Source organism: Rhyacophila brunnea, unplaced genomic scaffold (genome assembly GCF_057557595.1).
Source record: "Rhyacophila brunnea isolate RB1 unplaced genomic scaffold, BYU_Rbru_1.0 scaffold_6, whole genome shotgun sequence".
Lineage (NCBI taxonomy): Eukaryota > Metazoa > Arthropoda > Insecta > Trichoptera > Rhyacophilidae > Rhyacophila > Rhyacophila brunnea.
This window is the reverse complement of record NW_028233276.1, coordinates 3,424,625-3,448,438: the sequence shown is the minus strand read 5'-3', so window position 1 is coordinate 3,448,438 and position 23,814 is coordinate 3,424,625. Positions and strand designations below refer to the sequence as shown.

Sequence of the window (23,814 nt, the reverse complement as noted above, 5' to 3'; positions counted from 1 at the left end):
TGACATAACATAATATTATGTATTGTGTCTACTCAGTATTTTAATAGATTGACAGAGAGTCAAATTACATTGGAATCATTCTACAGCGGGACCATATTATATGAGGCAAAAACATTAGAAGTTATGTTGGTATTATTTGCTAGCATTGAAAAAATACATTCTGGTGAACTAACAGTGCTAATACACATGGAAATTGCCCATAGTATCACTGTAGAATGATGCAAGTTTACCTGTCAATACTATACTGAGGCACAAGGAGGACAACATTAATGGTTCAATTATAATTGTTGTGGGCGTAGTTGTATGGACGTCAATGCATCTAAGATTACAAATGACTTAATTGGTTATATAGAAACGAAACAATTTTCCGTGTCCGGAAACTTGTACGTATACAATTTGCCGAATCACGCTTCACCGTGAAACGTTTTATCGAAAATATATGGGCGTATATTAAAGACCGTCCAACCTCTTTGGGTCGTATAGTACTGACATAAAATTCATGTCTAAATAAAATACGGTTTTTGTCGGTTTACACTTTATAGGAAGCCATAAGCAAACAAATTTTGAAAATAGTCGATATACTGGATTATTATTGTTAGGTTAGGTTAGGTTTTCATTGTTGAATTCATAAATTTTGCCGAAATCAGTTATGAAAATTGAGATAATGTTTTTATTGAATCTAATAAAATTGGAGACCGCGTAGTATACAGTCAGTCAGTCATCTCTTTCCGATAAGAAAGCTCATGGCGAACATTGCCACGGTGAAATGTTTTAAGTACAATTTACATGTAGGTAACCACAATTTTCAACATGACAAACATACATAAAACATATAATATACATAACAAAATGGGACTTCAATGTGCCACTAAAACAATTATTTATTATCTTATGTTAACATGACAGATATAGATTACAGTTCTTCGACGCGGTATTTATCAATAGCATTGCTATTAATTGTTATGTACCTTGACATATTTTTTTTATAATTATTATCACTGTCATATTATAAAAATTAATATATCACAAACCATTTTTTATTAGTGAGTAATACTTATTATCTAATAACAGAATCAACAAACCGCAACGAGGTTAAACGCCCTTCAAAATTAGACACGGGTGATAGATTTTTCATCAAAATATTGTTGACATTAACATTATAATCAAAATGCAATTAAAGCATAATCGGTTCCACTTACCGGGCCATTGAATATTTCCTCCAAGCGAAGTTTGGGCTCTTTGCCCTTTTTGGTTCTCACCAGGACGTAGATGCAGTTCAGATCGTAGCAGGACCTTGAAAGAAGAAAGAATTTTCGTTAAGGCTATATTTCAGCTGGGGCACGGTCTAAAACGATCGTGACTACGCGACGTTTGTGCAAACGACGCGTGCAGAACAAAACATAATTTGTCATAAAAATTCATTATGCGTCCATTTAATGTTATGTTTATTGCTCTATTAGTAATAATAATAATATATTCATTGACATGTTTTCTTTTTCAAGTAAATGGGTAACGTTTTTTAGTCAACTTCACACGGTTTACGAATTAATTCCCCCGTCGCCATCACAAAACAAATTGACGTGTTCACAGCTCGACTTTCGCTCCCGATTGCAAGCGAGTCCGAAATTTCGTCGCACCTATAGTTGAAAATTATTTGCCGTTTCACTGAAGTATGCTCTTAATAAAATTCATAAGGTGGTAGATTTACATACTATAAATACCTACTACATACATAAGCACTACACTGAATATACGATGACACAAATTACACAATTGAAATTTTGTAATTAACATAATATAGATAACCGGATTGACTTTAAACTATTTAACTTCTCATTTCTTAACCGGACATGGTAGTTTTTCTTCAGCTTGGCCCAGTGGCAAAAGGTGGAGATGATCAATGCAGAAAAAGAACCCGTATTTTATGTAAGACAGCACAACTTAGCAAAATCATCAATGTTAAATACCTCAACAATTATTATTTAATTAATTGTAGAAATCTCCGATGTAACATAAACTCTTATTCAAATAAATTAAGCTTTTACACATTCTTAATTAATTCTATCCTCATTTTTGTACTCATATTAATTTTTAGATATTCTGTAAAATTTAAAAAAAAATCACATCGAAGGTTTTCACCAGTAAACAACAATTTTTATTTTATTCGGAAAACTGTTCACTAATATTTTATGTGCCGTCTTACAACATTCCTCTTCTCTCAATTTCGCCTAGCATAGTAGACTGGTTGGATACTTGTAGCATCCGTGGCGAAGGGTGGAGGTAGTATGTTAAGATCCGACATAAATAGTACGTACTAAAGTTTGTCAGTGAAACCTATTTGTTTTCGTTGTAGTCTTACCCTCTTCCGTCCCATTATCCCAAAACCAGTTTTAAGCTTAAATTGGTAACAATGGAATATGTATAAAATTACAATATTTTAGTAAATATCATAAGTTTTGAAATAAAGTGACGTGAAACCCTTCACGTGAAAAAATAATACACGAAAATGTGCATGATTTCAAATTCTATTAATTATTCACTTTCACTATATAATTTATTTATTTGAAGAAAATTTAGTTTGTAATATCAACTGTAAAATGAATTTTGCGTAATATTTAGTGACACAATTTACCTACACGCATGGAAATATTTTGTCACCAAATATATATATATATATATATATTATTAAGCTACTATGTCTCAATTGAGTTATATTTAGCTTTACGTTTAAACATACAATTAATTTTTGTTAATTTATTATGACATGATATTGGTAATCAGCTGCCTGCATATTATACACGTAAACTGGTTGTCTTTCTTTTGTTATGAAGTAAACATAATAAATTATGTGGATTATCAAATTTATTTATTTATTTTACATATAATGAACATTATAAATTATAAATTCAAAGCGTTCACGATATGACATAAACTAGGTGTTAAAAATGTTAAAATACAGGGTAATATTATTAAAAATAAAAGTACATTGAAGCACACAGAGTGAACTAAGTTGATAGACACTATCTGGAAAACTTATAAAACAACGTCCACCTAAATTCACCCTTACTTAAATGGAATAAACGAATTTCGATTTCATTTAACATAATTATTGCCATCCCAATAGGCATTACTAATGGCAGAGTTTTCACATTTTTTTGTCTTTGCTTATTTTTAGAGCATAGCCAATAACGAGACGGAAACGTCAATTGTCTAAAGAGCTTCAATATATACAGATTACAAGGCACTCATCCTACCAAAAAAAAAAGTTAAAACTATCATTATTATAAACCTGTACGTGTCCATCATAGATTAATATACTTTTGTAATTGTGCTTTATACGAATTACACAACGATAGAAATGCAAACACAACCTGTCTGAACCATGGGAGCAACAAGAGGGGGGCTGCCAGGGCTCTAGCCTGGGATCCTGGCATGGCCAATCGACCAGCCAACCGAGATGAACACAAAACAGAAAATTATATTAATAGTAAAAAAGTCAGTTCAAGCATACTGGTATTTAAGATGATGTGGTTAGTGGATGCAATTTTTGATTATTGTTTGTCGATTTTCGGCAACTCCATAATTTATTCAAGTGTATTAAAACAAAACATCGCTAAAATACCCTTAATTTTACTTTAATTGTAGATCATCACACTGCCTTTAACCTTAGAAATAGGTAGGGGGGCTGTCAAAGATCCTAGCTTGGGGGCCCGCTTCAAGATGTGGAGGCTATGGTCTGAACATATTATAATATTAACGAGGGTAGATGACAGACACAATAACTACACCTCCTAATAGAGGTTCTTATTGATTCATTTGACGTATAATGGGTGCGTGAATATTACAAATGAGTAGATTCGATATCGATTAATATTCGATAATATTAATAAAAAATCATTTGTAACTTAAACAGATCCTTGAATTTTACTAGATAAACCAACGATACGTATTTTAATGGTGGAATTATTATGATGGACTTTGATAAAGAATAAGACAATTTGAAATTAACTTTAAAAAATCAATTTGGAGTAAAGTGCAATCACTTCGATAGAACAGATGAAGCTTGAAATTGTTTCACAGTATTCGTTATAAATTGCATAGCTATATGCTGATATTTTATTTCAATCAAAAGGCATGACATGCGCTTTATAATTTAATGTGCCAATTTAAACCGAGTTTATTTAACCGCAACACCTCATATTCGTTATTTTGTATGAAGATAAAGGTCAACTAGAATTAATAGCTAATTAACGATGCATGGATAGTTAAACTAACGTCATAAACACGTAAGTAATAATAAAATTTGTATAAGAGAAAACCAGTGCCGTCTTTCTTTCAATAGAACGTTTGGAACGATTAATAAACTCATTATGAACACATCTGTACATCACATGTTGGTACAAAGTCATTAACTACGTTGTTATCTTATCTAACCATAACATCTTTTCGTTATTTTTCTTATTCCGAGATAACTCCAATAACCTCAGATCATTCTGTATATGAGGAGTTAGTTATCTTAATATTGTAAGTTAACACTTTACACCTACAGTACATACGCAATGTCACTGATATATTTTTTATTATGTCATTTTGACGTTTGAGTAACCTAAAAAAATGTCGTCGAACTGGAATTATCTACCGCAAGTAGGTACTGCAGCAGTGGCGAAGGATGGAAGTAGGCTATTAAGATCCGACATGAATAGTGCACATTAAACTTTGTCAGTCATACGTATTTGTTTTTATTAAAGCAAGACTACAATTATGTTGATAGGTTTTTGAAAATCAATTAAACCCTGCGAAAACCAAGCCATAATAGATACTAGTCAAAAAATATTCATCTATTTATAAAATATCTAAAATTATGCATTTAAATCATACATAACTTTGGATATTTTATAGATAGAATAATATTTTTTTATCTTTTATAGTTTGGTTGGGCAGGGCTTAATGAATTTACAAAAAATGTGTATTATGTATTTTTAATCCAATTAAAACAAATAAGTATGAGTGAAAAAGTGTGCAAAACTTTATCGTATTGCCCAAAATATACCAAAATTAATGGTTTGGTTTAGGCAGGGTTCAATTGATTTTTTAAAACTAACAAATACCATCTGTAAATTCTAAGTTAAATAAAAAGAAATACGTATGACTAAGAAAGTTTAATATGCACTTTTTATGGTGGATCTTAACAGCTTACCTCCACCCCCCGCATCTGTACTACAGTTTTTATCCATTATAATATGTCGCGGTAAATAAGAATTATTGTATCATATATCGCATTTATATTGTATTGTATATTTTACGTTGTATAAGGGTAGGAACATTGCTTTGGTAATTTGTTAAAAATATTTCGCGTATTCAATGAAAGTTGACAACTTGTGGGGGTGGAATTAATACGACAACGCAACAGGTGGCGTAAGTGTCACGATTTGAGTATTATCCCGTGTTCACACTGGCAACAAGTTGCTGGCAACCTCATTAACTTTTCACGATAATTATCAAAATTTGTTTGACCAAAAATTATTTTAATCGAAATTTAATGAGGTTGCCAGCAACTTGTTTGTTGCCAATGTGGACGGTCTCTTAGAACATAAATACAATGTATCTCTCTGGAAATTTCCAGCTATGAATCAACATTTAAGGCGAAGTAAAGATAACAAACATATCCGATCTACAGTATGACAAAATAAATAAAACAATTTCTCGAGAAACTCGTGGTAACTTTACCAATTTTACCACGAGACAAATTTGCTCAATGAATCAATGAGCATGCCTACGGTTTGAGAATAAATCAAATATGTACAGATTCATACAGAGTAAAACAAGGAAAATCCGTCAAAATAGCATAATGTGTGAGAGATTTTTTGCCATTGCCTCAATGTTAAAAAAAATAGAATATGGTTATTGATGTGATATTTATATTAAATTTTAAACTTATTATCCAAGACGACAAAAGAGCGTTGGAGTACTAGAGTATTTAATAAATAATGAAAGGAGCTCAATGCAGACAAATTAGAAGGGATCTTTATTTTTAGCTACATATTTTTTTCCGACTTATACGCGGCGTAAATGTGAACTCTGCCATTTTTGATGGTGTTGGCTCATGTGTCTCTGCTGATTACCTTAGGAATCGAGGGCATCCGTTGTTTGTTCTCCCAAGGTGCAGAACTAACCTGCCCTTAGTGATGCCAATTGGGAGGGCAATAACCATGTTTAATGAAATCGCTTCGGATATTGATATATTCCACGTACGTGACTGTGAATATAGGTGGACTTTGTTTTATAAGTTATTGAGATAGAGTCTATCAATAGTTCACTCTGTGTGCTTCCATCTACTTTTAATTTGGATATTTTATTTTGTTTATTTGCTTTTTTTATTTCTTATTTTATTACTTATTGTATTATTAACTCACATTTCTCTGTAATTTTATTTTAAAAATTGTACACTTATTTTATGCCATGTTGTGAACGCTTTGAATTTATAATTTGTTATGTTCATTATATGTAAAATAAATACATTTGATTCGATTTGACAACCTTCAGTCTATTTTGAGAAAAATTGTGGATTATTTTAGATGAAGAAGGTGGCGCCTACGGTGGTCGCGCGGCATAAGCGTTGGACTATCATGCCGTGGGTCCCAGGTTCGAATCCTGGGTCTGGCAAGTACACATATTGTTTTTCAAAATGTGTGTGAGTCAGGGTATGGACCTAATAGGTTGAGCAAGTGGCTGACATCCATTTCTCGTAAAAAAAATCTGTTAATACAAACCTCACTCTGTGGAGGCCCATATGATCCTATTCGGATCGGACATGGTCAGAAAGAAAAAAGAAAAGAAGAAGGTGGCGTGCGTTTCAAAGTATAGACTAACTTCAATATCACAGCGCTATTATTTATATGTGGTTTTTGCGCGCTAATACTATTGCGTTGCGTATTCGGAAATTTGTACGTAAACAGTTCACCGCAGGACACTTATTCGTGCCGCAGTACAACATGAATTCGTGTAACATGTAATCAAATGACGAGTTTTTCGTTGAACATTTCACCGTAGAGTATATTTGTACGTATGCTACAACATGTGACAAATTTTATGAGATGTCTTTACTAGGTTAGGTTAGGGTTAATCTAATTAGAACAGTACTATTTGCAAACTATCGCCGCATTTTGTAAGATACGTACAAATGTATTCCACGGTGAATTGTTCAACGAAGAACTCGTCATTTGATAGAAATGTTATACGAACTCATGTTTCACGTACTGCGGCGCACGAATAAGTGTCTCAGGATGAACTGCATACATGCAACTTACATGTAACCATTGCGTCGCGTGCTCAATTAACACTTTTCAGAGAAATAAATAGCATTTTATAATATAATGCACTTCATGTATATCCGCAAAGTTTTAGACATTTTAATGTTAGTGAAACTCTATGCGGTATCGAGTACACACTGAATTATGTGCGCGGGGAATGAAGTAGCGAGGTAAATAAATGTGGGGGAGGGTTTTAGTTCTAGAAATGACCGTGATGACGTAGGAGATACTATAGTGATAATCCTCGACCAAGAGAGATAAATACAAATGGAGTTATAGCGCCTGTACACATGCATGGATTTATTGGAGACAATAGTGCGTATTTTAAATACTCATGACAATAACTGTTTACACGTAAAAGTGCCGACTGTCTCTCCAATTTCATTATTCAAGAGTAAGCGAGGCACGATGTTGTCATTTTGTAGTACTAATTTTGACAGCTGGTAGTGAAAATAGGTTAACCTAAAATTAGTAGTTCGTTTTTTTACCGCAGTTTCGCCATTATCGTACTACTGCGCAGGCGCAAGATCGAAAATAATCTTACGTCGCGTTGAATTTGGAACCTTCTAATCTTGTTTGATTTATGCACGCAATCTTGCCAACTGCAGGATAATACATGTTTCCCCATACATTTTATTACTGTGCACAGTAAATATATTATGTAGTGTAAACGGGGTATGAAGTTAAATTACGCGCCAGTTGTGAGACAATACTGCCTTGCTAAGTAAGAAGACAGTGTTTTGGTTTTAAGTCAGAGCGCCCAAGTTTTAAATTACCATTTCTCTTATATTATGTAAAATTATTTAATTGTTTTGACATAATCTCTAAACAGACGTGTATATTTAGAGATTATGTCAAAACAATTCAATAATTTTAAATACCTAATTTAAGATAAAAAGTAGTTTAAAACTTGGGTTCTCTGACTTCACTAAAACCAAAACACTGTCTCTTTAAGGCTCCATGACATTGAGCTACTTTACAAGCTGCTAGTCAGCGAGTTTAAAAGTGGACAAGTCAGCTAGTGCGATTCTGATGATGACACATAAACCTTTCCACTCGCTTAGAAGCTAACAAGCTAGCGAGTTGAAACCATATGTTGTTTCTTTAATTTGCGGTGAATGTAAATAAAAATGTAAATAAAAGTCAATTGGGATTTACGCCAGACCCCAATATTGAAAGGGTACATATTATATTATACTTTATGTATCTTAAAACGTAATTTTTGGTACTATTTGACGTTTTAAGTTTTTTTACCGACAGGTTCGCCACTATCGCTCTACTGCGCAGACGCAGATCGGCCCACACGCCAGCGAGTAGCGAGTAAAGTTGCCCGGCTTTCAACTTTTCTCGGTAGATTGTTTACAATCTGATTGTTGGATAGTTCGATGATGACACTGGGCGAGTTTACTAGCAGATTGTAAATTCGCCGGCTTGTATCTTGTAAAGTAGCTCAATGTCATCGAGCTTTTACTTAGCGGGGGAGAATAATTTATTAAAATGGCAACACTGAGTAGATGAAGAAGCTTTAATGTCACTTCTAGCAGCAAAATGAATCTCAGCTATTGCGATTACGATGGGTCTGTCCCGTCTGCCCGCTCAAGTAGAACAATATTGCCAAAGTGGCATGACTATTATTGCAACACCGCATGCACAAGAATTTCCTGATCATTTTTATTTACGCCAAATGCGATTCAACCGAAGTAGCCTGGGCAAAACAATGCCTATCAGCTGTCTAGAATCTAGATTTTAGATCGATGTCATGGATATAAGCAATTTTCATTGTTTTATAAGCAATACAAAATACCTAACTGATAATTTTCAATACATCGATGTGCATTTGTAGCGTGTTACCAACACTTTTAATTAAATCACCCGGAACTTGATACCTACGTGCACAATACGCATATAATGTATGCACGATAATTATCATTGTTGTTTGTGTGGGTTACATGTAAATTGTACGTAAAACATTTCACCGTGGCACAGTTCGACGTGAGGTTTCTTATCAGAAAGAGATGACCGTATACTATGCGGTCTCCAATTTTATTAGATTCAATATGAACACTAATTCAATTTTCTTAGCTGATTTTGGCAAAATTCATGAATCCAAGAATGAAAACTTAACCAAACCTAACAAATAATCCAGTATATCGGCTATTTTCAAAATTTGTTTGCTGCTAGCTTCCTGTAAAATGTAAACCGACAAGAAATGTGTTTTATTTAGACATGAATTTTATAGCATAATTATACGACCCAAAGAAGTTGGACGACCGTTAGTTAGTATATGGCCATATATTTCCGATACAACATTCCACGGTGAAGTGTGATACGGTGAACTGCATACGTACAAGTTTCCGGACACAGTTTGTGTTAGCTCGGATAAGTCCAGACTAGAAAACACAAAATTAATGGGAACTGGCTTACCCTACTGCGCGTGGTATAACAGGCTAAATATCTCTAGTTTGGAAAAATATGGGATACACGTAAACACGTATACCATTTTCAATAGTGAATATTATACGTCATATTAGTTTCTCACTTCAATGTAACGTCATTTCAATCCTTGGGAACAATCGACGTGGTTTGTTTTACTTGTGTTTTATATAGCGACCAGACCATAAACTATCCTGCTTCAGAACTTTGGTCCATTACGATGGCTTTTACATTTCAATTTATTTTATTAATCTGTTCTGTGGTCCACATCAATAATTATTACAGTCCTTGGGATTGGCCCGTTAGCTCAAGAGGTAAGAGCACCGGCCTTATTCTTGTCCTTGGGATTATACGCATATAAGTGCACCAGTGAACAAGTTGAGTTAATTTACATAACAATTGAATACTTTTTCCAAATTGAAATTATGTATATATATATATATATATATATATACATATATTATCTTTAGCACTACAATAGGGCATGTGCCCCAATGATAGTAAAACAGTAGTGTAATAGTAGATGTAAAACTTTTACATAAATAAGTACTCAGATGTTCAGAAAACTGCAGATATATGGTGATCCCGGGAATCGAACCCGCGCTACCGCATGGAAGCCCAGTACATTTTGCAATGGACCATGAGAGGCGTAGGGGAAGGGGGTTACCACATCTTCAACTGAACAAAACTGGTATTGGAAGAAATACATGAATTTTGATAACTACATAAATAAAATATGTATATAAAGTAATATATAAAAATATAAATTAATGAAAACACTATGATAAAAACCTGTCTTGCTTGTGCGTGAGATTGGTGCTAAGATCATTATTTAAATCAAATTTAGTAAATGCCTACCAAAAAGAATTGTTATATTTGTCTGGTTTTGATTAGTTAATTTCATAGAGGTTTATTTGCTGTACATAATATCAAGATAATAATAAGAATTTCACAATATTTGGAAGTGTCTGGTTGAGATCTGAACGTCACTATATCCATTAATAACTTCGGTATTTAAAGAAAATATAAATTAGTGCAATAAAATAATAAAGCGGCATTAGTTAATCAAGTCAACAAATAAGCAAAATTATCCAAGAGTTAATAATAATACCCCGTTTATGCGTACATGGATTTACTGCTGACAGTACGTATTATCGCAGCCGTAATAAGAAAATGTACCTGTAAACATGTATTATCCTGCAGTTGCAAAATTGCATGCATGAATCAAAAAACTTTGGAAGCTTCTGAATTTTCATGCGACAGTTGAGAATTTTTCGATCTGCGCCTGCGCAGTAGAACGATAAGTGGCGAACCTGCCGGCAAAAAAACGAACTACGAACTAATTTCGAGGTTATCAGATTTTCACTACCTGTCAAATAGTATCATAACATTAAAACATCGCGTCTTGCTCACTCTTAAAGAATTAAATTGGAGAGAAAGTCAAGACTTTTACGTGTAAACAGTTATTGTCACAATGTTTAAAATACACACTATTGCTGCCAGTTAATCCATGCACGTGTACAGGCGCTACAATTTTAATAAGAATTTTTGATCGCCAACTAAGTTAATACCAGGAAAATACCCGTTGTTGTCAAACAATTATTAGGTTATTGGTTCCATTTTTAAAAACAAAATTAGTTATTTATCCTCAAAGTAGAAAATATAATTTTATTACTATTAGCTGCATTTATTTTTGTATTTTTATATTTTTGAGGAAAATATTGTATCCGAATAATTCAATTAAAATTATTTGGGAACCAAAAAACATTAAAAAATATATTGACATCACTAAACGGTGAATGAGGCTAAAATTAGCATTTTTTTAATCTGATGTGCTGTACCTAACTAAGATGACGCAGATATTTAGTTGGTATATTTTATAGACTAGGTAGGTAGGTACTTAAAAATAGACATCCGTTATTATCTACTATAGGACCGTTTTAAAATATATATGAAAAAAGACAATTGTGGTTTATTTTTTTATTAATTGTTATATGAATTTTATGCTAATAGCGAGCATGATATTAGTTTGATACTCGTAGGTTGGTTACCTTATAGCAGGGGGAGGCAAACTGCGGCCCGCCTGGTGTTTTTTTGCGGCCCACCATCATTAATTGTACTTCTGATTACGAATAACTTTTTTTATATTTTTTAAAGAATATTGACAATAGATTAAAATTTTAAGAATTTGTTGTTTCGTAAATGTATTATCTCATTACGTCTTCCTTGCGTCTCGTCTCACACTATGTAACCACTATTTTCTACGCTGAACATCGATTTCAATAGATATTGATAGTGTGCCGACAGAGCTACAACTTGAGATTATTGATCTGCAGTGTGATGATTTAAGAGAATTGCATCGTCGTGAAGAAATCTCCAAATTTTACAATGCCCAATTCGACCAACTTAAAGATTATGCAAGAAAAATGTTCGTTATTTTTGGATCAACCTATATAATATGTGAACATACATTTTCGATCATGAACCTCAATAAAAAATCTTTACGATCAAATATCTCCGATGCCCATTTACAAGCAGTTTTGAGAATATGAATACTGAATTTAAAAAAATGTTCAGAAATGTACAACAGTTTCATTCTTATCATTATTTTTTTGTAATGTTTATTTTTCGTGATAATAAATAGTGTATATCTAAAAATGGTATTTTACTTGCGGCCCGCCGCTCATTTTGAATTCCTGAATTTGGCCCTCCATCCAAAAAGTTTGCCTTCCCCTGCCTTATAATATTTAGACATATTTACTTATCAATATTAATTTTATAATACACCTGAAGTACGTACCCATATAATTATATTAATGAATTCTGTGAAGGCACGTATAACATTGAATTGTTTTATAACACACCATATAATTGGAAAATCAATTTTCATTAATTTGTTGTAAGTATTCATAAAATTATCTGTTATATAGAAAAAAAAATCTACTATTTTACCTGACGACACTTTGTTCAATAAACTTTACCGACCATTTGTGTTTTTGGCAGTTAACCTGGTGTAATAAATCGCGTATGGCTGCGAAATTAATAATAATATAATATTGTTGGCTTTCTTTTAGTTTACGTTGATGTGGTATGGATTATTCTCTATGGAGATTTTATGAGTACACCAAACCTTTATCTCGTATCGAGAATTATTGTACTTTCAGAAGGTAACGCACTTACCATTATTACTATGTTCTCTGATTTTACTACTACCACTATTAGACTTCTGTCATTTTGCTTCATGGCTTGCTGTCATGTAAAAAGAAGATAAAAATAATTGAATAAAAAAAAGATTTTTTTGTATATTTAAAAGGTCAATCAATTGGTGATAGATTTTGCTTGTCACAATACTTTGTACATAAAAAAATTGTCACTTATTTTTACTGTCCGTCTATTTTAAATAATAATTAATAATACATTTATAATAAAACTTGTCAGTTTTAGTTTCAATGAAACGGCAAATAATTTTCAACACTAGGTGCGAAGAAATTTTTCACTAGTCGCCAATCGGAGACGGACAGTTGAGGTGTCCGCATGTTGATTTGTTTTGTCATGGCGTCGGATGAAAATGTTCCTAAATCGTGTAAAGATGACTAAATAACTTTACGTATGTACTTAAAAAAGAAAAAATGTCAATGAATATACTATTATTATTAGTAATATAATAATAAACATAACATTAAATAGACGCATGTTGGATTTTTATGAAAAATTATATTTCGTTCGGCACACGTCATTTGCACAATCCGCGCATCGCCTAGCCACGATCTTTTTAGACCATGCCTCAACTGAAGTATAGCCTTAATGTTTCCTTCTATCTCATAATAATAAAAGTCATAATAAAAGCTTTCGATTATTTCTATTTCACATTGAGGCTGTTGGCATTCAAAAAAATAATTGTGTTTCGATGCGTATCTTATTGAAAATGTAAACATTTTCATAGCAAAACGTCATTTATTTTTATTATTTTACTAAAAAAAATCACACTCGTGTTCGGTGACCACGTTTTTGCTGAAAAGCGATTTTAATATATTCGTAGTGGAGAGGTATCGTTTAGTTAATTAAGCCGTAACAATTTCAACCACGTCATTAAACCAATTGACATATTATTGTATTCAGAATTATTTAATATTATTTTTACGTTGTTATAATTTTCCAACTCATGCATAAATATTATTTGTAAAATAAGCGAATAACCACCTAAAACAATGACAAGCATATACTTTAATTTTGTAAAAACTTAGACCAGCCTCAACGAACACACATATTAGAAAAATCATAGACAAAATCTTGGACTTGGTAGAATTCGAATATGGAGACAACTTTTTCATCGTATCGGAAATTTGTACGTAAAAAGTTCAGCGCAGGATACCTATTCGTGCGCCGCAGTGCGTGAAACATGAGTTCGTGTAACATTTAATCAAATGACGAGTTCTTCGTTGAACGTTTCACCATGGAGTGTATTTGTACGTATGCTACAACATGTGGAGATGTCTTAACTAGGTTAGGTTGGGTTAGGTTAGGTTAGGGTTAATCTAATTGGAACAGTACTATTTGCAAACTATCGCCGCATTTTGTAAGATACGTACAAATGTATTCCATGGTGAAATGTTCAACGACGAACTCGTCATTTGATAAAATGTTATACGAACTCATGTTTCACGTACTGCGGCGCACGAACAAGTGTCCCACGATGAACTGCATGTTGGACGATCTCTTAGTGTATAAGGCAATCGAAATAAGTTATATATTTTCTATTTAATGAAAGATATATTCTAATACATTTATATATATATATACTATTAAACGATAATTAAGTTGTTGCAATCTAAAAATGTCCTAACAAATTGGGAAACGAATATTCATTTATATTTATATAAGTACATAACACGCAGAAAAAATAATAAAATAAGAATCGAAATACATATTTTATTTAATTAGGTACTTATTCTTCTACTATGGATTAAGTAAAGAAATCATTATAATATGAACTGAAATAATATATATTTATGTAATTATAATCCTAAATAATCAATTATATAAACATAGTTCCTCACCAAAACTGGTTGATTCAGCATAATATACCAACGAAAAAATTTGATTCTGAAGTTTTATTTTACACTTATGCTAAAATTTACAAACGGCATTTAAAAATATGCCACATGTAAAAAAACGTCATGAACCTGTTACAAGATTTTCGAAAAATACCGAATTGTAAAACTGCAACTAACCACGTGATTTGATTTAAATTAAAGGCAAAATTAATTGTCCAGTATTTTTTGTATTATTGATAATATACGTCTCTATCAAAGTGATATTGGCATTTAAGCCGCGTTGACACGGTCCAAGTACGACCGAGTGCCATCCAAGCGACAGCTTCATACTAATTACTCCTATCCAAGCTACTCTGACCGCGTCCTACTCATCCAAGTTAGCTTGGATAGGAGTCATTTGTATGAAGCTGTCTCATACGAGTGCGCTTGGATGGCATTCGGTCCAAGTGTACTTGGATCGTACTTGGACCGTGTCAACGCGGCTTTAAACAGTGGTTGTTAAGTGTTGCCATATGACATGTTGCTCACCACAGCACGCATACTAATAATATGTGATAGATATTGTAGTGTAACGTTTTATTTTTTTAGGCCATACAACTACTAACTTAATGAAATTAAAGCATGCTGATGGTCTCCAAACATTCAATGCGCGTTATGTCCACGTTACAAACTTTAATACATATTATTATGAGATAGACGTAGCTATTGACAAAATAACATTTTCTTTAACACGCGTTTAAGTTTATCGCATATTTTTCTACACTCTAGATCTGAATGCCTTTATACCACATCCAGTAGGGTAGGCCATTTCCCATTAATGTTGTGTTCCATGATACAAAATGTACTGCCACGTAATCTCATTTATAAATAATTAAAAGATAAAAAGAACTTTTTATATACAACGTTTTTAAATTTTCTGTTGAATTATTATGCTCAATATGCTCAAACTTGTACTTGATATGAAGTAAATAAAAAACAAACAAACAAACAACTATAGAATACTGAAATGTCATTTTTATATGTCATTTTGATTTCCATAGTAACGCATGTATATATTAATAATTTAGTTGCTAGGACCGCCCCCTTAGCAACCAATAATAGTCTTACTTTTTACGGATTTTTCTGAAATAACTTTCCATACAAAACAGAATTAACTGAAAATGAATTCAATTCTGCTTAAAGATGGCTAAAAGTATTAAAAGAATGCGTTAACATCGTGGTCTGATATATTCTAAAAGTTTCAAATGTCTAGCTAGTCGGAAAGTTAGTTAAAAATTGATTGCAAGATTTGTACTAGACAAACAACCACCGAAAAAACAAGAATACGAGCTAATAAAAACGTTGTAAAATGATAATTAAAACAAAAAAATGCGCTACATCCGACTTTTTTCACTGTATCCACTTAAGGTATATAATAATATTGTATAAAACTCTATCTATATATGAAATGGGCACATATAATAATCATGTATTTTACATGCGTTGGTTTCATCATACACATGTTATTTTTATATTAATTAACTATAAGCAGATGATTTTAAATTATATAGTTTTATTATAAACTTACACAATTATTATTCTTTAGTTAAAATCGGAATAATTGTCATATAATTATAAGCTGATATTACATTATAAACATAACTGTTAGTGAAAATAAATGAAACATATTAACACCGAATGGGTAATTGAAAATATTTTTCATCCTTTTTCAACAAGTATATTTCTGATGTGTAATAACAAAACTATGTGTTCAATAATGTAAACATTCTTTATTCATAAATGTATTATTTTTTTATTTTAATACACAGAGATTTAATTAAGTAATATTTTTTTTATCTATGGCAAAGAATTGGTAAACCTTGAGACTAATATATGAAATCATCGTAGAGCATGAATACCTACTGTCAGAAATATAGAACGCAACATGTTGCAACTCACCTATTTAAAGTCAGACAACGTTATCTACAAAAAAGTGTTTTTTTTTTTTTTTTTGAAATAACGTTATTTTACATTTACGGCTACATGATAGTCAAACAACGTTATGTCAATCTTTTCTAATTTCTTATTAAATCGTCAGTAAAGTTTAACGCTAATTACATAAGTTACCCTTGTTTTCATATTTTTTTTAAACTATCCCTATAAATTTTAACATCATCATAAGCAAGATAAATGTACAATACACAATAAATTATAAAATATTAACATAAGGTTTTAAATAAACATTTCCCTTGTTAAGTTACAAGAATCTAAAATAACGATTTTTGGCTCTCCTGTAAAGTTGCACTTTTGTAGATAGTGTTGTTTGACACTAAGCCCTCGTAAAATTACAAACGTCAATAAAAAGTTACGTTTAACATTACTGACTCTATTCATATTAGAGGAAGTCAACATGATCAATATTAGTCAAAAGGTATTGGTGTTTTTAATTGGTGGTAATCTGGATAAAAGCGTTTCCCCTCGTTTGTCTAAGTATTTTTAAGGCCTTGAAGGTTCTGACAATTTGAAAGCTATGGGTCAACTTTTATAATATGTAGTAGTAAATCTAAACTGGGTTAAGTGGATAGTTAACAGGAATACCCTATAAATTTTGTGACAATGGATGTTTAACGAAAAAATATAGCCTATAGCCCAAATATTCCACTGAGGACAGATATTACGAATTTAATTATTTATGTGTTTATATTGTTAATGCTGTGTGACGTAGCCATAAGCCGGCATCTATTAATTATGATGTAATAGATTCTTAGGTTTCCACCAGAATCTCAAAGTCTCAAACTGTTAATTATGATTTGTGGTGTAGGGTGTTTAAACATCATACATACAGCGTCTGGCGGAAGACTTTTTTTAAAATATGGTACGCACAACGTAATGGGCTTATAATATTCAAACAAATTTAAACTTGCCAAGAAATAACATCTGATTGTCTTCGGCAACAATCCGACACTAATTATTAGAAATTCTACCGGGTAAGTTAGTATGGTTTAGTACCTGTAACTTTCCTTGTTGACATTTGGCCAGTCAACAATTAATTAATGTCTTAAAATGTACGATTCTCTTAATTTATCTTACTATAGAATACAAAATAGAACTTAATATTATTGTATATTAAATTAAAGCCAAATCCCAGTTATAAGACTGCCAGAAGTTGATTATTGCCTAATGCTCGATGAGGGATCAATTTAGTAGACATTTTATGGATACACGCCCAATTTTACTTAAAAATATTCATTTTCTACCTTACAGTATAGGTACCCTTAATTTTATCTTAATTTAATTAATTTTTTTTTTCTTAGTTTATCATTATCATTAGATGAATCAATAAAAATCACTGATAGAATTCTTCTCCGTAATGTGATTTGCGTTGACACGTACATCCGCGGAAGTTTTTGATGATCCAGCTGTACCTTTCGGACGTTTTGTATGACTTCTCTTTTACGTTATATCTAGTTAATAAAGCCTTTATCAAATTATGACGTGTTATGTTTAGCATCCGTTTTATCAAATCACTTCCTGCTACTATGTATAATGGGCAGCGCTCAAAATGGAATATTTTACGAACCGGAGCGCTCGATAACATTACGAACATATTGACATAGTTATCTAATAGTATGTGTATTTTATAAAAATAAGTGTGTTATAAAAAATAAGATTTTTTTAAATGCCATTTTTTTCTCCCTTAGACGGTCAAATTAATATGTCTACGAGACGGAGCGATAATGTTAGCGATTTTATGAAACAAAACTGCGCTCCGGTGCGTTCCGATCCATTTCGAGCCGTGATAATGGGACCATAGGAGTATTAAATAAGAAGAGGGGCAAAAAATTGGCTTTCTCATACAATTGAATGAAGCAGGCCAACAATAGCCGACAACATAGGAGAAATAGCGACGTGATAAAAAAAATGCAGGGCATCACGAAGGATTTACTTTGGTCATTATAATATACCCATTTAATATGATGGAAACGTGAAAATTTTGCCGTAAATTGATTACCAGCCTGCCTCACCATACTTTTTCACCATACTTGCCTGCTTCAACATACTTTCATATAACCTGTCGCCCCTAGAATGGGATTTACACTAGTTCAATACTTAGCCCTTTAGATACTATGAAAGGTCAATTTTACAGACAAAAGCATATACCAGTCTTATTTCTTTCTGCAAACAATTTCATTAAACTTGCGACCATCTATACATTTATGTTGTCTCAGGTAGATTTAGCTGTATACCTGCTGAGTGCATTTTGATAAGTTTTTCTTTCTAAACCCTTTGGCTGCTACGATGTTGTGCAAAATCCGGTCGAGGATTGCTACTAATAATTGTCGATAAATTAAAGTATTGTATTATTTTTAGACACCTTACCACTCTAATTTATTCTGCGAAATTGGAATATTATGAAAACATGTTTCGTAATTAATTTATCGTTTTGAATAGTTAACGAGCCAAGTAATTGATATATCTCTTTCTTGCTCTATTATACGGGCAATCGCGAGAGCGAGCAAAATGCACGATCCGCGCACAGAGTTTTGATTTTTATCAGTTATTGGAAACAATCGGTTATGCCACACGAGGGATAATACAAAGTAGTGGAATGAGGAAACTACCCGGCTGAAAAGAAAAATTTTGCATGGTGGCCTCGTTGAAAGATCGCGTACAATATGCGTGATTTGTGAAAAAGTTCTTCATGGTGTTTGTTTATTGGAACAGTTAAAATATGTATTGCAAATGATTTTATTTCATTATTTTTTTATAAATGAAACTGTTTCTATATATCACAAATCTACTCTACTTTAAACACTGAGTTGAGTAAAAGTCTTTCTCATTATTTCAAATGCATAAAATAAAATAAAACATTGTCCTTCCACCAAAAATTTGACTGTAAACAATTTTTTATATGGTAAACTGAAATTTGTATTTGGAATTGTTTTTATTGTAAAAAGGATGATGCCATGAAAAAAAATACAATAGTTATAAGCTCTAAACCTACCCAGTCACAAAACATATATGGATCGGGTTATATTACACAACAATAAAACTAAATAGATAAACAATGTTTCGTACCACTGGTGCAGTAGTATGTTCCCAAATAAACTTAACATTTCAGGCATCAAAAGCAAAATGACGATCGTTGTTAGCATTTCTGGCCATTATCAAAAACAACGATAATATATCGTTGCGTAGCATTCTAAGAGTTAAGGATAATTAATTATTTATAATAAATTATTACCGTAAAATGATCACTATAAGTTTTTTATGAGAGTCTGCAACTCTTCTTTATCCTTACTTGATACAAAATCGTTATATTTACCCACCGCGATATTTAGATTAATAAAGCTTGAGCATACCTTTTTGCGCAAGCAACGAGTGGTCCACTTTTCAGCTGTCGAAATTAGATCCCAGATTGCTTGACATATTGATTCGCCCTTTCTCGTTTCAAATTGAATTATAAAAAATTCTCACATCAAATATATTAACTATCAGTGTTATTTATAAATAATATACATTCCTGTTATTCATCAGCTGTCAACGTCAAGTCCTTCACACAAAAACCGGTAGTAATATCGATTTCCAAAAAATATGTAGCATTTGTAGAAGATGTATTAATGCTAGTGTATTATTAATCATGTAACTACTCATCTATCCAAATCAAACCATTCCCTGTGTGGATACGACAAGCGCGTCAGTATGAGCACTCTATAGAATAGAACAATGACAGGCAATGACGGGTCATCCATAGACAACAACGGGAGGGGTGGAAAAGGTAGGACCAGTCGTTGTGAATGTATCAGCTTTCTACTTGAGTCGGCAATATCTTACTTGATTCAAAATCGTTATATTTACCTGATTTTAGTTTCCATTTAGGTGTCGTTATCGTATATTTATGTTGTTAAAAGAATAATATGTTGTATAAAGAAGTGCTTCAAATACCACGTGCAAATCGCAAATATGTTTTTATCGTCCCCACTCGTATGCTGGCCGACAAAATCGCGACCTCCTTTGTTATCTATAGATTTCAGACGAGAAATGTATGTGAAGGTCGACGTGTACTAGTATATTACTCAATATAGTTTTTTCGCTAGTATTTAATCATACAATCGATGCAAAAAAAAGAAAATATTATGTACCTACATGAATCTAAGTTGATAATAATATTGAGTAGTTGATATATATAATTGGGAGGGCGATAACTATGTTCAACAAAATCACTTCGGATATTGACATATTCCACCTGCGTGAGGATGAGTATTAGGTGGGCATTGTTTTACAATTTTTTTAAATAGGGTCTGCTTAGCTCATTCGGTGTACTTCCTTGTATCTAATTTATATATTTTTGTATTTACACTTTTCTACTGTTTAATAACTTTTATAATTGCTAAATGTCATGTTGTGAACGTCTTAAATTAATAATTTGTAATGTTCACTATATGTTGAAAAAAAAAAAAACTATATAGATTAAGTAATATATTTATGTATTGTTTTGAAAATACCTACTGTAATTGCTATTTTCTAGCAATAACTTACCGATAAAGAAAAAATATTTCATTGTATGAACATTATTAGTGAAAACGTTACTGTGAACATCAAAATATTCCAACGCATGGTCAAACGTCAAACTTGTTTTGTTTTTATTATAGTATTTTTATGGTAATGATTTTAAAAATAATGTAGATGGATTGAATTTGAATTAATTAAATCTTTGAGTTATTAACATTTACAGTTATATAAACGTATAAACTGAGCCTTAATAAAATCTATCGATAGGTAGATATGTATTTTCTTCAAGTTGGTTTCTTCGCCTGACAAATAAGTTAACTCACAAAGTTATAGGTTAACTAAAATATTATTAATTTTCTTTGTTCTAATTTATTGCTGGAAAGCTATAGCAATTTTAAAGGAAACTTATTATTTTTGTTGGTTTATTATCTTTCCTATAAAGAATGTATAATATTGTATTAGATACTACTTACATATTATTTGATTTTACAACTAAATAATGTCTTGTTGCAAAATCTTCTCCCCACATCCAAATTCGTTAAAAAATAAGTTTATAATTTTGTTATTTTTTGGAAATAATGACATCCATGGCTTTGGGGATTACTTGACTTTGGACAACATATGGACAACCCCCAATGTTGCTGTATAGAACGATATAGCTTGAAATAATATCTAACAAATAATTGTTATAAAAAAATCCGTTGCAAAACTACCTACTAAGTACATTGTATTGTAGAGAAAACATCGTAATATCAAAAGACTAACACGAGAGGAATCAATAGCCTCCATGGAAGAAGTAAAAATTATGTTTTTTTGAGAATGATACGAATAATCAATGGCAAGATAAATAAAATATACGTAGGTACTTGTTAATTATATTACGGATGTATTGTATTCACTTTGATTTAGGTACATGTTTCCAAACGAAGATTATGTAAATTAATTTATATAATTCATATTTTTTTAACACACATTTTGTACGATCAAAATTATTATCATATTTATTAATAAGATTTTCCTGTTAAAAATAGTTTTTTTGTATTTTTAAACCAGTTTTTAATATTTCACGTGGACACTGGGCTTCGATTATCTTTTGCCAAATTTAAAGTTTTAAACGTAACAATGCTGACATGAATAATACTAATAATAGGATATATTGAGATTTATTTAAAAAATATATTACATAAAATATAATAAAATTCATGTGATTTATATGTGGTAAATGGTTTTGTAAAAATTTATACCACTTAAATTGAAATATTAGGTACTGTTCGGTTATGGTTATACCAATGATACACAACCTTTTTTTTCTTCGGGCCAAATACATATATTTGTAAAGTAACGCGGGCCGCATCACTACTGGTGTGACGAAAAAAATCATGAAACCCCCCCTTTTTTACAAAACATTTTTGAGATTTTAAAAATTATGCGTGTTTTTTAAATTAATCGTGTGCAATAGCAACACTCTAATACCAGATCTGATGTGGACCATAATGACAATCCTCTTTGGGTGTCACTATATGTGCGTCAAATTCGAAACGAATCTCAAGATATACGAAATTCCTGATAATAAATGTGTTTCGGGCCGCAGGTTGAGTATCGCTGGGTTATACGGAATACAGAGGAAAACACATTTTGAAAATAGCCGATAAACTGGATTATTTGTTAGGTTAACCTAACCTAACCTTACCTAACCAAACCTAACCCAACCCAACCTAACCTAAACTAACCCAAACTAATCCAAACTAACAAATAATCCAGTATATCGGGTATTTTCAAAATGTGTTTTCCGCTGTATTCCGTATAAACGAACAGTACCAAATATTATTATGTTTTATAACTTTGCACTTTTTACTACACTGATACGCCTCTTTGTCTGATTACCTCGCATAAAATCAGATCAAATGATATTCATTTGTATTAATATATTTTGAAGTTATAAATAAATAAATATATAATATTTTTAGAATATAATTATTACATAATTTTCATCCTAGAACCGTAATGCAAAGTTATGAAGCATAAACTCTAATAGTGTAATTATCATATCGGAGTTATTTTAATTTGTTTTGAATATTAATGTACAGCTTCGAATAAGCCGCCAATTGAATCACTGATAATTAAAGGACAGATTCTACAAAAGTTTTCATCATTTTCCTATTCGAGGTCGGTCACCCCAACACGTCATGCAACAATAACATGGCGGAATTCCATTAACAATGCCCACTTCTAGGGTATATCCTCAAGGTTTTTTTTTTCCGACCATGTCCGATCCTAATAGGATCATATGGGCCTCCACAGAGTAGAGGTTTGTATTAACAGATTTTGTTTTTTTTACGAGAAATTGGTGTCAGCCACTTGCTCAACCTATTAGGTCCATACCCTGACTCATACACAACAACAAAAACAATATGACATGTACTTGCCAGACCCAGGATTCGAACCTGAGACCCACGGCGTGATAGTCCAACGCTTATGCCGCGCGGCCACCGTGGGAGAAAAGGATATGTACCAATAAACAAGAA

The 23,814-nt window shown here is 31.9% G+C and overlaps 1 protein-coding gene across 1 annotated transcript in view; it reads right to left on the bottom strand.

Moving 5' to 3' along the window:
- The window catches only part of LOC147065104 (fatty acyl-CoA reductase 1), a 108,151-nt gene that overhangs the window by 64,111 nt on the left and 20,226 nt on the right, over positions 1-23,814 (bottom strand). The window contains exon 3 of the mRNA XM_085956738.1: positions 1,200-1,293. Within this exon, the coding sequence (XP_085812864.1) occupies positions 1,200-1,293 (94 nt within the window). The remainder of the gene's footprint in view (positions 1-1,199; positions 1,294-23,814) is intronic.